Source organism: Lates calcarifer, linkage group LG4 (genome assembly GCF_001640805.2).
Source record: "Lates calcarifer isolate ASB-BC8 linkage group LG4, TLL_Latcal_v3, whole genome shotgun sequence".
In the NCBI taxonomy this organism is placed as follows: domain Eukaryota; kingdom Metazoa; phylum Chordata; class Actinopteri; family Centropomidae; genus Lates; species Lates calcarifer.
In genome coordinates this window covers 8,210,708-8,226,336 of record NC_066836.1, presented here as the reverse complement: position 1 = coordinate 8,226,336, position 15,629 = coordinate 8,210,708, and the positions used below count along the sequence as shown (strand labels likewise).

The following is a 15,629-nucleotide window of genomic DNA, read 5'->3' as shown; positions in this document are numbered from 1 at the left end:
TTTTTTAATCTCTTTTGCTTCGATCAGTGTCACAAAAAGAGTAAAATGAGCATGTCAAACGTTTTGTTGCTACAGCCTTTATGTTAATCTGATTAAATTTAATTGCCATATTTTGAATTATACAGAAGTGTTACATTGGTTTATTTTATATGTTATGTTTCTGTATCAATATCTGAATGTTAAATGATACAAAAACATCACTGCTGCTGCATAGTAGCACTGCAGTACAGTTTTTAATAATTTGTCATTTTGTATTTGTTAGCATGTGGTGACATGAGGGACGTTTGTGACCATAATTCCTTACTGATAATTACTCCCTTTTCTGTGCTTCAACAAAGGCTGTTTTCAGTTGGTTTAGAAATGATATATCTGCTAAATTTTATCTATGAAATCAAATGAAACACAAAATACACTTCTAATATCACATTATCAGAGTGAATGAAAGATGTACACTGTGTTAAAGTTATTATATTATTTTGGTTTTGTTGGTCTGAAAATAAAAAGCCAAAGTTAACAACTAACTGGTGAACACAGAGGAGTAGCAAGCTAAAGAGTTAGATACTTCAAAACAGAGCTAAAAGAGGAGTGGGAGTTATTGGACATGCCATACAGCCAGACGTATGACTCCAAACAAATACGTGCTCCAAAATTATTTTATATGGTGATAATACTGTGTGTCATTGTTGAGTTCAGCTTGTTCTGCGTCCCCAAACTGGGCAAAATATGTTTTGTATCAGTATTTTTGCCTGAGAAGTGGTGGAATGAAAATGCAAACATACTATTAAAAAAAACATTAATTGTTTAAGCAAAGCAAAGCTAAGTACTAACTTAAGTAAACCGATAAACCCCCTGAGCTGTAAAAGTTTAGGGACAAGTTGAATATAAGATTTAATACAGATTTTCATGGTTTGTTATTTACAACAGCATTTAGCTCAGTTGATTTTATTCAGCAGGGCATATCTTGGGAGTCATGAGGCATTCTAGACAGATAAAATATCATTTAAATACCTTGAAGGATGATGAAATGCAGTAGTGACACACAACATATCTTCATCTGTCTGTCTTCAGTTGTAATATGGTTCAGTAAGAGGACATTGCTTTGTTTAAAGTTGATTAGACATTTAAGCAGATTTACACAGTGAGAAATCTGTAGCAAATGCAAAAATCCACAGCACATTCCCAGCACATAGAGAGCTTAAAAGTAAAATAAAGAACGGATTAAAATGACGCCCTGTATTTAGTATCATGTACATCAGTACATTCTTAGTTGTCATAAAATACGTAATTAAACATACTTGCAAATGATCACAAATAGAGATTGGTATGACCTAACAGGCATCTTAGAGCTTAAATCATTTTGTTCATTAAAGTCAGTTACTGCCAACTGCAATGAAACGTCTCTCAGTTCAAAACAGAAAACAAAGTTACTGGTCCTGCAGTTGAGAACACCTTTAACACTCTGCTGGTATTTACACAGTTACAATAGGCTCAGGGTGCTCTTCCTCTGCATTTGCTACCAGTTTATTGGTATCCACCAGGTCAGGCTGCGACCGCTCGTTGTTGAAGAAGAGTGGGTTGTCAAAGGTGGTTAACTTTTCAGGGATAGTTAGACGATGACCAGACTTCTTGAAGAGAAAACCAATGACGAATATCCCCATGGCAATTGCAGTAATGACCAGCACTACTGCCAAAATTATGTGGCCACGGGTTTGAGGATCCTCCTTCCGACTTGCTGTACAGATTCAACACATAGATAATAATCAGCCAAAAGAGCTAAATTACAATTATGATACAATTAAAAATGATGAAGAGATGTAACTTACCTGTTGTTGGTGGCACAGGTGGTGTTACTAGAAAGAAGACAAACATGATCAAATAAACTGCTTATCGTATCATTTTATTGACAAAAATATATCAAAATCAATTTAGGAATGTATTTTGGAATAATTTGTGTCACTGCTGTAAACTGTTATTGTAAAAACATTACTTAAATTAACACTTAATAATAAGTCCTAGTTAGTGTGACGGTCTCACCTTTGGGTGTTTTGCAGATATATCCTCTGTCATGCCACTGTCTGCCTCCCCTCCATCTCCCATCAGACACTTTAATGGTTCCATAATTGTCTTCATCAGGTACACTTCTATCCCAGTTACTGTAGTCCATGACTGTTTTATCCAACCACCGCCACAGGCCTGGGGGCAAAGGGAAAATTCACTTTTTTTTTTCTCTGTACAGTTTCTTGTTGTACCAGATGTGTTCAGTTTGATACTCAACATCATTTCTTTCAGTGTGTGAACACATCCACAAATGTTAACACTGCCCTCTGTGTGCTGTTATGTAACTGTCTGCTAACATGTTTACCCAAAACAACTTTATAAGGTGACAATATGGCAATGTTGGGGCCAGATAAAATAAAAGAACCAACTGTAAGAGCAGGGTGGTGAGTCCTCAAAGGTTCGTTACTATGAATGATGCCTTTCACATTACACATAGTCTCTTGATCCATATATAATTCAAAGATATTGACTGGTGCAACTAAATATATTTTTTCTCCATTTCTTGTCTCTGTACCTGTTTCAGTTCCTTATTCTGCACGAATAAGTAACTAAGCTATAGCAGTTTTTCAAAAATTACTTTCCTTCCTTACGTTGGGCAACATGTTGCTTAATGTTTCTACACCGAGAATGTGATTGTACCTTGGTGAGTTTTATACAAGCCAATCCAGAAAGAGGTGTGGCTGTCTTGATATATTTTCAGGTTGCTTAGAATAAATTCTTGCTCAGAGGGGTCTTCAATGCTGACAAGATTCCCACCTTCACAAACAAACAAAAAAACAGTAGGTACTCAGTTAAAGCTGAACACAGCTGAGTGAATAAAAATATGTATGTGACCATCCATAGAAAATCCTTACCATGTCTTACACAGCTAGCAGATGCATCTGGCCACTCAATCTTCTCTGTGAGAAAGAGGTAACAGTAGGCCCTAAATGGTAGCCAGGTGTTACGTTGGGTGAAGTATCTGGATGGCATATGTGTGTGTTTGTGTGGGTCATCAGGGCAAAATCCGGGGAAATCAGTTGAATCTGTAGGTGGTACTTCTGTGAATGACACAGACAGTGATGACACTGAGGTTCTCTGATTACAGCTTTCATTCATGTAACTTATTGTGTTAATATTAAAACAATGTTCCAGATGTTAACTTTGACATGAGCCCCACCTGTTGACTTCATACAAATAGTGGACATGTTCTGGCTGCAGCCAGCAGTCCTCCATTTTCCATCCATATCCACATACACACAGTCTTGGTATGTGTTCGGTTCCCTTCTACCCCAGTTTGATAAGGTCATACGCCAGCCATCAACATATCTGAAATATCCATTAGTCTGGAAAGTAAAGATTGATCAAACTGCTTTCAGCATCATTAATTCAAAATTCTTTGTGACTTCTACAGTGAATTATGAACATTTTTTAAAATTAGATGATTCTATTTGTTACAATTATCTAGCCTTCAGCACTGCCAAAAAGTCTGTTAATGTTTTCTTCTGTAAAATTTTGCTCTTCTGAATCTAAGCATTCTATATACAGAAGCATGCTAATGTTGCTCTATGAACATTTAATGCTACATTTAATCATACAGCCTCATAAAAGGAATCAGCGATATAAATCTACTGTTGGTAATTTATATTTATATTTTAAAAATATGAATTTCAACAATTACAGAATACAATTTTCAAAGTCAAAATCTTCATTAGAAAACAAGTCATTGTTGCTAGTTACCAATATTTGTGCTTCAATAGTCAATGAGTATCAAGTTACAAGCAGAGATTAGTCATGTTTTTTAGCTGTGTGCTGTTTGAGATGCTTTGTGCCCCATACCCGCTCTTTGTTCAGTCCAATCCACACAGAAGAGTTAAGATGCATAGCCATCAGCTCAATATAGATCTGTGACCACTCGTTTCGCACGCTAGCCAGGTTGGCACCATCACTTTGACAGTGCTTCAGGGCTGCATCCCAGGTCATTTGCTGAGTAACGGCCTTAATTGAGTCGTTAAATATTTGGACATATCCACTAGTACCTGTTGGTTCAGGGGAGTCTGGGAGAGATGTGTCTGTTTAGGGTGAGAAATTAGAGGCTTAAATTAAAGGCCCATTTTGGAAATTAATTAATTTAGGCAAATTTTTTAGATAAAAATCAAATATTTGATGTTTCTAACTGCTGCAATATATCATTGTTTTTCTCAAGAGAGTAACTGAATATCTGTGGACTTTGGAGTGCTGGTCAGACAAAATAAGTCTGACCAACACTCTGAACTAGTGACAAAATAGTTGCAGCCCTGGTTTGAATGTAATAATAGAAACAATGATTATTATTATATAGACACATCAAGAAGACAAAGAGAGAGGGAAGGATAGTCTCACCAAGATTTCGAAGACAGATATATCCATTGGTGTCATTGCAGGACTTTGAGATCCATTTCCCAATGCCAATTCTAGGATCAGAAATCATCACAGCGCATTCTTTCACCTGAAGCACAGAGAGAGCATAGTTAGGTAAAGAGTAAACTATGGTAACAATCAGGTTCATTTTAGACATGGCCATAGTACGTGGTCTGCTGAGCCATAGTGCTCTTATGTCAGTGGTGGGAATCTTGGGCAGAAATGACAAGCGACTGGCAGTGTATTTCCCCTAAAATATATATATACATTTAAATAATAAAGAATATGATCAGTTGTTAGATTAGTCACTAGTCAGTCTTTGGTTAAGAGGAGGCAGCCCTAATTTTATTCTGATATATACATATAAATATCTTAACGTGATAACCACTAGTACCCAAATAATGTTAATACGTGGATTATCTAAAATAAGTAAAATAATGAATAAATAAATAGACAAATATATTCATGTAAAAGGGCAGTAATAGGGTAAGATACTGTATTTGTACTCATTTTCGCCTCCTATTACACTTCCACTGTTCTAAGAAATTAGTTTTTTCAGCTGGTACATTGCTCAGAGTTTTATGACAAATATGGTTGTCTGGTTGTCACAAAAGCTCCAACTCATTGTAAATTAAGTTGTATTTCGTATTACAGTGTGTAATGAGAGCATTACCTCACTTATTGAATGCATCATTGGATGATAGTAATCCAGCTGTAATGAAAAACCAGGATATCAGAATTTGTTTTGAGTGCAGAAGCAGAAAATATATTAAAGACAAAGGCTGATCTGAAAGCTTCAATGCTTCGCCTGTTGCCTTGGTAATCAATGTCCAAATCAGTATTCGAATACTTAGCTTTTTTCATTATCATATATGCATTATCACAAAAATATTGTCAAATTGCATTTGTCTTTTGTGAGAGATGCATATAATTCTTCAAAATTCTAGACTAAGGTTGTGTATGCCAGAGAGAAAAGCCCAGGTTATGTCTTACGTCATCATGGTAAAACGACATTCTGTGCATATGGTGATGTCTCTGCAATGGAAAACCAGTAAGTCAAAAATATTTCGCAATACACCACAAATGTATTATAAACAGTACAGATTCATTTAATTGAGTTGTTTGTACATGAGCCATAGCCTCAGTTTTTTTTGGCCTAAGTTGACACAGTAATGCTTCAGGTACAAACATCTTACCCAAGGGCCGTCATATATCACTGCACGGTGGTTCTGCAACAGTGGAGAACCAAAGAGTCAAATTTTAGTAAAAAACACACAAAAACCTTTTTGAACTCTTGATGTAGCAAAACTTTTTAGTTGTTCAGCATATAACTCATTGTAATACAAAAATAACACTGCCCACTTACGTCATTCCCCCAGTTGGTGTATCGCATTGGTCTCCCATCTGTCCAACGAAATGTATATCCACGCTTATTATGCAAACCAATCCACAGGTTTGTAGTAGGAGCCTTGGCCATTTCAATCGACAAAAACACTAAAAATATAGAACAAATGTAATGCAACTTTTTGTCATTCTCAACTTGTATTTTGAGCATATGCCAAGAAATGGCAGTGTGGCTTATATTGTTTGTCTTTCTGACTAGTTAATTCTACTTACACAGGTGCAGAATATACTGTACATGCACAGACATGTACAGTATATGGTTAGCTGAGTGTTAGCTGTAGTCTTTGAGGTGTGTACAGCTTTTACTTGAAGACAGTGAGACTATGCACAGCTTGATCATGTTATTGTGTGCGTGTGTGTGTGTTAGGGCCATATCTCTTTGACATGGACATAATGTGACCCACTTGAGTATTTCAAACCTCTATAATTGCTCACCTAGGTAAGAAACTTTTGATAAGTTCTGGAAAGACTCAAGAGCTCAATTTAATTGTGAAAAGCTTTTGGTTGTAGTGCGTACAATCCCTGAGGGTCTATGATAGAAAGGTTTCATGATCTACCATACAACCATATACACATTTTATACTTCTGGACAAACATTTTTTGTAAAGGACAATATTGATGAACCCAGCAAAAATTACTGGTCAGTGTTAATAATGAGGCCAACTGTCTCTGACTGACACACAACAGAAAAGTATATTTTTATGAAATATGAATGATATATATTTCTCTGGTATAAAGAAATGATAAAAAAAACAAACCCTGCACATGTCTGGAGAGAATTGAGGCTAGATTTCCTCCCATTGTTTTGCATTGTGTCCTCGCTCCTTCCCATGTCGCCTCTGGGCTAGTAGTGATGCTGTAACACTATAGGTGAAAACAGTTTTGTGTGATATTTCAAATGAGCAGTATCTTATTTTTTAATCCATAAATAGATCAGTCCTTACAAAGCAGTGTTGTCAGGTTCATTACAGGAACTGAAAATTGAATTCTGCACAATGTCAGTATTATTCTCATCCCTTCAAACAACTTTAACAAGAGAAGATGAAAGTGACCTCTGACCTTTGAGTTAATTTTTTTCCAGTTTTGTGGACAGCCACCTTTTGGAGGAACTGTTGGTGCTACAGTGGCATTTACAGGTGGTGAGCCACTGCGTTTGCAGATGGACTGATGCTCCAAACCACAATTATAATCATGCCAGAACCCTGTGAGCCAATCCAGAATATGAAATGATATCATCATATTAAAGCACACCAGTGAAGATTAATCAGTTTTGAGGTTTTGAGGTACTCACCCATAGAGGTAGTCATGACAGCACAATTCTCATCATTGTTGAGGAAATCAGGTTGTTTTTCATCCCACCTTTGAAACACCACTGGAGAACCATCCATCCACCTTTTTGGCATACAAGAAAATCAGTTGCAATATTAAAAGACACATTAATTGCACTTTTACTTTCATTTTCATCTATTTTTTTATGTTATACATGGTTTAACTGCAAAATAGTATGACAAAATGTTTTTCTCTTGAACCCAGGCAAGCCCAAGTCAACCAAATTTTGTTCAAAGAAATAATTGAACTTTTTTATATTTCAAGCTGCGTAATAAATGTTTTTATATTAACAATTTCTATAAATGAGTATGTGTAACGTGAAAGAAGTGGTTTGTAATGGCAAACTCACAGAACCACTATCCACATCTGCAGTCACTCTGAGCACTACAGGGCCTCTAGTCTATTATGGATCACAGTATTGTTTTTCAAGCCTGTAGACTCAATTCTCATCAACATCCTTACCATCCTCGGTCACATTATGTCACATCATTTTGATACTTTACTTTTGTTTACTCTTTTTATATTTAGTTTTTAATCCATTTATTTAATACTTAACTCATACTCACGCATATGTTCCATCAAGATCTACAATCAGACCTATCCAGTAAGATCCAGAAGAACCACGATTTTTAGACACCTACACACATAGACAGAAGCATATGGTAAAACCAGCAAAACTTAAATTTTCACTATGTGCTGTGCTTAAATTCCATGGTTAATGAGAAATGTCAGTAATGTATAAATGTTACTGCTCACATGTTTCCATAAAAAGACACTTTCAGCTTCACTGTTGATAGTCACCAAGTCACCATGATTCTGTTTGCAGTAGGCACGAGCATCTTCCATGGCCATCGACATTCTGTTAAAATAATACTGATCTCCATTCCATTCTGTCCACCCATCTGATGTCGTATTATAGTCTGAAATCATGTTAGAAATATTAGAATATGTACAGGTTCAGGTTTCCAGTTGTTTTTTTAGCCGTGCAAGCACATGGCTCTTTGGATGGCAATGCACAAACAACCACAGTTTTTCAGACATTCATGGTCCCCAGAGGTTGAATCCTACTGACTTGTGCCCCCATGACTTCTCACTAGGGACACCACAAGTTTCACATTTGTGGTTTCATCCACCCCATTAGGAAATGTTGGGATGATCCAATTACTTTTCATCTTGCACCACCAAACTATGATGGTGATCAAGAGACTGTTAGCATCGTTAACATGGGCATGTTAGCATTCTACTGTTAGCATTTAAGTACAGCCTCACTTGCTGCATGAAGTCTGATATTTTAGTTTAAAGGTGTGTAGCTGGTGTGGCACAGCAGAAGCATTTGTAGGGTCAGGGAACAACAGCTGGCAAATAAATGAGAGCTGCTGTTATTTCTCTTTGCGGCTTCAATCAGAGTGAGCCATATTTAAATTAACATGATGATAGAAAGGTAAATGTAAATGCTGGCAGCAAATTTAAACCATACAATAGAAAACAAGTTTTGGCATAAAAGTGCATTTCCAATTTATTCTGATTGATTGTGTAGAGAAAATGGTCCGCTTACCGGGGGTGACAGGGTCTGGAGGTGGATTTGGAGTCACTCCTGTGAAGACAAGATAATTTTCCTCAGAACACTAGTAGGCAGTAGGCAGCAGTAGTAGGCAGCTTCAAATTGAAAGTATGTACACCTTAATAGCTGTGAGGAAGACATTGCTGGAAAGCTGAGCTTGCTCAATTAACCTTGAGCAAATGTTACAAAATAGTTACGTGCTCTTTGAAATCTGGATAACCAAACATAAAAGAAATGGATTCATCTGCTCAGTTATGTTTACCTGCACGGATCTGGCACAGCCATCCATGGTATGTCTCACAGTGCACATCATTCCAAGACCCACTCCTTCTCACCTTACTCAGTTTCAATTCAGCGCAAGATTCTACATTATTTTTGTTGTTTGGCTCATCTTCCTCCCAGTGTTGGAATTGCACCTGTGACAAAAGCAAACAATGAAAGACACAGTGATTTTGAATTTCATGGTCTATTTAATTGAGCCTCCTAAACTACAAACTAAATGACTGTTGAAGTAGGAAGCTATTAACTCACTGGGGATCCATCGCTCCATACATAACCAGTGACTGGGTCAGGGGCACTAAGTCCAATCCAAACTGATTCATAGCTGTAACAGATAAACTTATATTAATGATCTAAGTGTGAAACCTGTTTGTAAAATGTTAAAAGAACAAACTTTTGCCAAACTTGGTAGTTATCTGTCCTGGTGCTCTGCTAGACACCAGCCAACCTTCATTATTTGTTACAATCTTTTTTTTGTTGTTGTTGTTTTCTTAAAACAATACATTTATTTTGTAGTTTGTCAGGTCCTACTGTACCGATCTGGTAGCATTTCAAGCTCTGCTCTGTTGTGGATGCTGAGCAGGTCTCCTCCGATGGCCTTGCAGTAATCTCTGGCCTCATACCAGGTCCTCTTGTTTGAATATGTCTCCTTATACAACTTTACCATAAAAAAAAGAGGTTCAACATGTCACATCACACCAAGCACTTCACACCAAACCAAAAATTTCATCCCTTGCCCCACATTTCTGTCAATAGATGTGCTATGAAGATCACCTCATGGAGGAGCAATGATTGCAGCAGCCATTAACTCTTAGTGTGTGTAGAGTATTTGAGTGTTGTACAAGACTTGAAAAATCTGAACTTATCTATTAAGCTGAGGTGTATTTTTTTTCTAGTGGCTGTACCTTATAGCAGTCCTTTCTTGATCCCAGTTGATTCCAGCCGTCTGCACACTTTGGAGGGTGAATAGTGGGTGGGGCAGGGGTTAAAACCGCCCCCTCTGCCAGGAGCTTACAAATGTATTTCTCCGTATTGGTGCAGGGCAACACATCCCAGAGGCCAGCAAAAATCCCAGTTTTCATTGCAACACAGCCCTGTCTGTGACCTTGCATTGTTGAAGGAGAAATTGTGAAATATCAGTTGTGAAACCACTTTCTGCCACATTTTACAGATGGGAGTTTAAAATTTCTCCATACCTGGCATTTCAGCATTCCAGTGAGTAAACCTCACCATGTCTGTGTTGGTCCACACAAACTGATCAATGTTTCTCTGGTTTGAGAGCCCGATCCAGAAGTTTTTCTCTGGTCTCATGCCCACCAGGCTGACAAGGAATGCATTATCCACCCTGGAAATATTTTCAAGAATAAGATCGCAGACATACAATATCAAAAGCTTACATGACTTTTTCATTTTGTTAATTCAAATCCCAATTGCATTCTTATGTCTAGCATGCTCAGAACATTTGGAATAAAATACAATTTTCTTACCCAGATGAAACATCAGCTAAATAGGAATTTGAACTCTTGCAGTCTTCCTTAGCGTCATCAAAAGTTTTTGCCTCCATCCCTAAGAAGTAGCAGTATGAGCCATGTCTCCTCCACCCCTGAATTGTTGTGGAAAAAAACAAAAAGTGAAAATGACCATCATGTGATTTATTTCATAATTTACTGCAGTTTTCACAGTAGAAAAAAACCTGCACAGTGTATCTGGGATATGATGGGATTGCTTAATATTATTAGTGACAACCAATGTGCTAAAAGGAACACAGTTCTTAACTTCGTCAACCTCTACTATATCAGAGAAATGTGAAGTTATTATCACTAAAGTTGCAGAGAAAAATACTCTATAGCCTTGAACTATAGCTTTAAACTTTCATTTTTTCTTTTGTTTTTTTTGACCAGTAGGGGGAACTCTACAGCAAGGTTGAAAACACTCTCGCCTTACAAATGATTCTTATATAAAACAGAGTAGTCAGCAAAAAATGAGTGAAGCAAGTGGTGTGTTGATTTGCAGTGAAAAAACAAGGAAGAAAAAAGAATATGCCATGCTTGTTGATGTTGTGCAACTCCTCTCCTGGGTTTGCCCTCATCCTGTGTCTTGCGATGTAGCCTGGCTAGATATCTGTCTGGCATCTGCAGTGTGTATCAGCGACCGCATTTTTGAACATATAGCATGAGCTCAGTATAAACTCCTAAACTTGGTTGATAATTTTGTTGTTGTAATATATATTTTTTAATAGATAACAATAAGTAACAACGCACAGTTTTGCATCCTACGTCCTGCTCCACTTCATCTCCTGTGGGTGTTGAAGCACTCATCTTCATACAAATGAAACCATGTCTCTCCTCGCACGCACGGTCAGCCCAGTTCCCATTCTGTAACACAGTACCATCAAATATTTTAATTTAATATCATACTGCAGATACAGACATACACAGTACACAATATATATTAAGTTTAACACATGTACAGTCGTGTAAACTGTGATATTTAGCTATCGTGTTGCCTGATAAATAAGTCAGTGTTATTTGGTTTATTGGACAAATTAAGGACCATTATTTAATGTCACTTTCCCTCTATGTGGTGTGCATGTCCATAGGGATAATATGTGCACCACACCCATAGGATGCTCCTTACCTGTCCACTCATCAGAACACAATCCTTTAAATCAGTGCCGACAGCAGGTTTTCCAAAATCCCAGCTAGTGAAGCTGACAGTAGAGTGGTCAATCCAGTCAAACAGCCCCTCTGTCTTCCTGTCATTCAGTCCAATCCAAAGCTCATCAATGGATGCTGCAGACATAAACAAAAGAAAAAGATCTTTCCATAAACTGTTTTCTATAAACTTGATGCTACCACTGAATAACAGACATATAACAAAGGTGCCTGGCCAGGCTCAATCTGGAGAAGGTGTAGTTCATGGTCATCGTCTCAATCCAAATAATCTCTTCCTTGAAGGTAAATTTTTGTCTTTTATTGTCTTCACATACCATATCCAAGTTGAGAGATGACAAAGCTTTGGTCCTCCACATTGCGGATGCTGACTAGGTCCCCTCCTTCCATGCGGCAGGCTCTCTGAGCATCAGGCCATGTTTTCTGAGTGCGATTAAGGTGGAAGCAGTGGCCATTGTAGGGAATCCAAGGTCTTGAACAAAATCCTGTCTCAGCAGCTGATCATGAAATGAACAAAGTGTTAGGGACTGAGACAGACATCAACCAGAGGATGTCTGGAATAGAATAAACATGTTTCTTTACCTGGTGTAGGAGTTTCCTCAGCCCCTTTACTGTAGCAGATGTAGCCCAGTGTCTTGGTGCAGGGTGAACTCTGCCAGGAGTACTGAACAGCAGGATCAAGAATTGCACAGTTGTGTCCCGGATTCGCAATTGGGTGTCCTAAAACAAGATGATGGTTGAACTTGACAGGTTGGTTTTGCACACAGCCTTATAGCAGTTCTTAGATTCGCCTCTGTCCTAAATTCTGCACATAACCCCTTGTAAAACCACAAACAATCTATTCATCTAATTCTCAGCAATAGAACAAATAAGCATTTTTCACAAAATCTCAAACTATGTCTTTAATTCAGTGTTTACTCAGGTCCTCTTACTCTCTTTGACACTTCTGCACAATACAGATTTCCATGCTCAAATCAGTTTATAATTTTTGTAAATAACCTCACTAAGTAGCCTCACAATAAATTCTGCACTACTTCAGAGATGAGGATTGTGATCCCAAAGCCAAAAATAGTATTCATAACAGAAACAATAACAAAGTAGAAATAACAGATAATTTATCTATAATCTATAAATAGAGTTCACAAAGTTAATTCAGTCAGTGAGTACATAAAATATAACCTGAAAAATGTATGTAATATTTTACATTTAAAAATAGAAATGTAATAGATATCATGGGTTATAACTATACTGACTTAATTTAGAAGGTTGTTCTATAATTTAAGGCCCTGATTAGTTTCTATTAATTGACTTTCTATTAATTAAAAGGTATGAGAATATCTACAAAACTCCTATTACTAGCAAATATACACATTTTCGTCTGCATAAGGGAGAAAAAGCAAATGTTTTGCTTAATGTAATGTATTGGAAAAATGATTTGTTCAGTAGCCACAGGTTTTCACCACACTGGGTTCTACTTCGTTTTAAAGTGTTTTTATCAGCCAACTTCCTTGGTAGTAGGTATTGCTAATAAATTAGAATATATTTCAATTTTAATTTAGCAGAATTACAATTGAAGTGGACTAAAAAGCCTACCTGAATCCCATTTCATATAACGGTAAGGCTTCCCATTGGACCATTTCCAGCCATGTTCCTGATCCAGGATCAGCCCACTCCAAAGCTTAGTTCCCTCTGACCCTAGTAGTACTGTTGAGGGCATTAGAAAAAAAAAGACAATATCATCCTTCCTTGTGTCATGTTGGTGAAGCTCAAAGGTCCTGATTGTTTTAACAACTGTATTCATTCACACATTCAAATTTTAAGAATGTATAAAGATTATTTTTAGTAAGGAGGTCTCTTATAGATTAAAATACACTAATGGAAAAATTAAACAAATAGCATTATTAATTCCAAATACATGTTACCTTTATCAGTACATCCAGTATGGAGTCATTGCCTTACCTGTGATATAAGCCTGCTCGTTAGGATCGTTGATACTGAGCAGTGAGGCACCCTGCTCTTTGCAGCTGGTTTCAGCCTGTGCCCAAGTCAGAGCTGCCTGTGTGTTGAGCTGGTACTGTGCTCCTGTTGTTGGGTGTGTATGCCAGCTTTGTCTGGCTGTTAAATAAATACACAAAATTTGGACATGTTAGCAGTTGCTACAAAGTGTAATGCTTTCTCCCTGTGACCTAAAGTGCACTTTTGTCTCCATTGAATGATGGGGGTTAACTTAACTGTGAACTAGTAGTGCGTCCCAAATCTAATTGTACTCAGAGTACTTTAAGTTTTCACAAGCAATACTTACAAGAAGTTGGGCAGAGCCCCCAGCGTTCATTTTCATATTTTGTTTCAACTGCACACCAGAATTCTGAGAAGTCAAACATTGTGCAGTTTGAGAACCACCGGTCCTGGTACATGAAGGGAAACATGCAGAGCATTCCAGCTGCATTTCCACCAATGGTATAAATTTCTGAAAGGGAACAGGAACAAAACAATGTATCACAAACCACTTTAAAACATGATATCTTTTCCACAATTATAATTAATAATAATAATAATAAATAATAAGAATAATAAAGGAATTATGATGTAGTATGTTAAATGGCATACATTTATTAAATATGCATGAGTAGTTATTAACCAGTTTATAGAGCAAATATGTAAATATTAATTCATACGTCATCTTCATTATTCTAGTTTTCTGTTTTTTCTAGTGGTCTGGTTTTCTGGCTTGAGTATTTTTGATGATGGTTATTATTTTAGTATGGTGGGTGTCAGTCCACTGTTTTATACTGTGCTGTACCTCTGTATGTTCTTGTGCAAGCACCACTGGATGTCCCTGAGATTGTGAGGTGGTTATTGGGTCCTGTTGTTTTGGAGAGAACGGCTGTGTTATCTGCAGTGAGCTCCATGTAGAGCTCTTGGCCTTTGAGAGCGAGCAGCGTTCCATTCTTGCATTCCCACTTTTGGAGTTCACTCTTTTCGTCACAGTCGTAGAGGTTTATTTCACTTCCCACACTTTTCCCCTGGACTCCCAGGCACTTATTCTTATGTTGAACCAGAAGTCGGTCACTAGTTGTCCAGCGTATTTCATTGCAGTCATTATTTGTTTTAACCAGACAAAATCCAGTGGCCCTGTTGGTTAGTTTAAATGGTGAATCTGTAGAGAAAGGATTGGCATGAGCCCTCATTTTTGGCTGTTCATCAGAAAAGAATTCAGGAAATCATTTGAACCATTGTATGCACAGTCTGTCCTAGGAGTTGTTTTTGCTTTTGTCTAAATCAATTTCATTTTATATGGACAATAGTACTGACAGTTATTTACAGAATATACAGAAATTTAATAAGCAAAGTTGGTTACAACCACTGTGTCTATAAGATTTAACTAAAACAGGCTTTATTTCTATATTGAACTGTAAAAGCTGAATGTACATGAATTCATTTGGGTAACACAACATGCTATACATAATACTAACACATGGTAAAGAACAATTTCAAAATTCAGGAGTAGAGTGCACATTCTCCCAGATTTATAAAAAGTTGAAAATCAATAATTGGAATACTGTACCATCTGAAGCCAAACATTGGAGTGTTTGGATAAGGAGCACAAAAGCTGTACAAGTTATCCTCATCATTAGCATTCCTATGAAATGTCTTACAGCAGAAGACTTTATCCGTGCATTTCTCGTGGAGGATTTAAGGGCTGCGTGAATGATTGTCGAAAGTCAATCTCAGTACTACTGACGTATCCTGTCTCGTCATGTCGTCATGATTTTTGTCTTGTCCCAGACTTTTTTTTTTTCATTTACATTTTACTTACAATGAACAAGGAGGGGCATTTTTTTTTTTTGTACAGGAACCCAAATGCTGATATTTGCACATGTAGCTGTTTCGTTGTATTGCATTCCCAGAACAACATGCACATTACTTTGTGGATGTGTGCCATTGCA

The 15,629-nt window shown here is 37.2% G+C and overlaps 1 protein-coding gene across 1 annotated transcript; it reads right to left on the bottom strand.

Annotated features, from left to right (window-relative positions):
- Positions 1-863: 863 nt before the first annotated feature.
- LOC108883265 (macrophage mannose receptor 1) lies at positions 864-15,426 on the bottom strand. The gene is made up of 33 exons (XM_018676200.2): positions 15,248-15,426; positions 14,483-14,839; positions 13,985-14,149; positions 13,642-13,797; positions 13,276-13,386; positions 12,265-12,402; positions 12,000-12,179; positions 11,648-11,802; positions 11,272-11,385; positions 10,498-10,613; positions 10,207-10,355; positions 9,916-10,115; positions 9,547-9,668; positions 9,263-9,335; positions 8,994-9,147; positions 8,726-8,764; positions 7,927-8,090; positions 7,737-7,807; positions 7,133-7,233; positions 6,901-7,043; positions 6,600-6,705; positions 5,804-5,931; positions 5,634-5,666; positions 5,431-5,472; positions 5,111-5,149; positions 4,420-4,525; positions 3,877-4,109; positions 3,218-3,383; positions 2,913-3,098; positions 2,698-2,814; positions 2,035-2,193; positions 1,824-1,850; positions 864-1,732 (listed from the first exon to the last, which is right to left on the bottom strand). Exons 1-33 carry the CDS (start codon positions 15,318-15,320, stop codon positions 1,470-1,472), a joined length of 4,386 nt encoding a protein of 1,461 aa, XP_018531716.1. The 5' UTR covers positions 15,321-15,426; the 3' UTR covers positions 864-1,469.
- Positions 15,427-15,629: the final 203 nt, after the last annotated feature.

Bases quoted from the DNA above. Each gene is read 5' to 3' on its own strand.
- LOC108883265 (XM_018676200.2), bottom strand. From the start codon at position 15,320: ATGCTAATGATGAGGATAACTTGTACAGCTTTTGTGCTCCTTATCCAA. The intron at 10,116-10,206 runs GTATGGAGAAAT...CAACAATGCAAG, and splicing joins CTGGAATGCTGAAATGCCAG to GTCACAGACAGGGCTGTGTT. The intron at 1,733-1,823 runs GTAAGTTACATC...GAATCTGTACAG, and splicing joins ACCTGTGCCACCAACAACAG to CAAGTCGGAAGGAGGATCCT.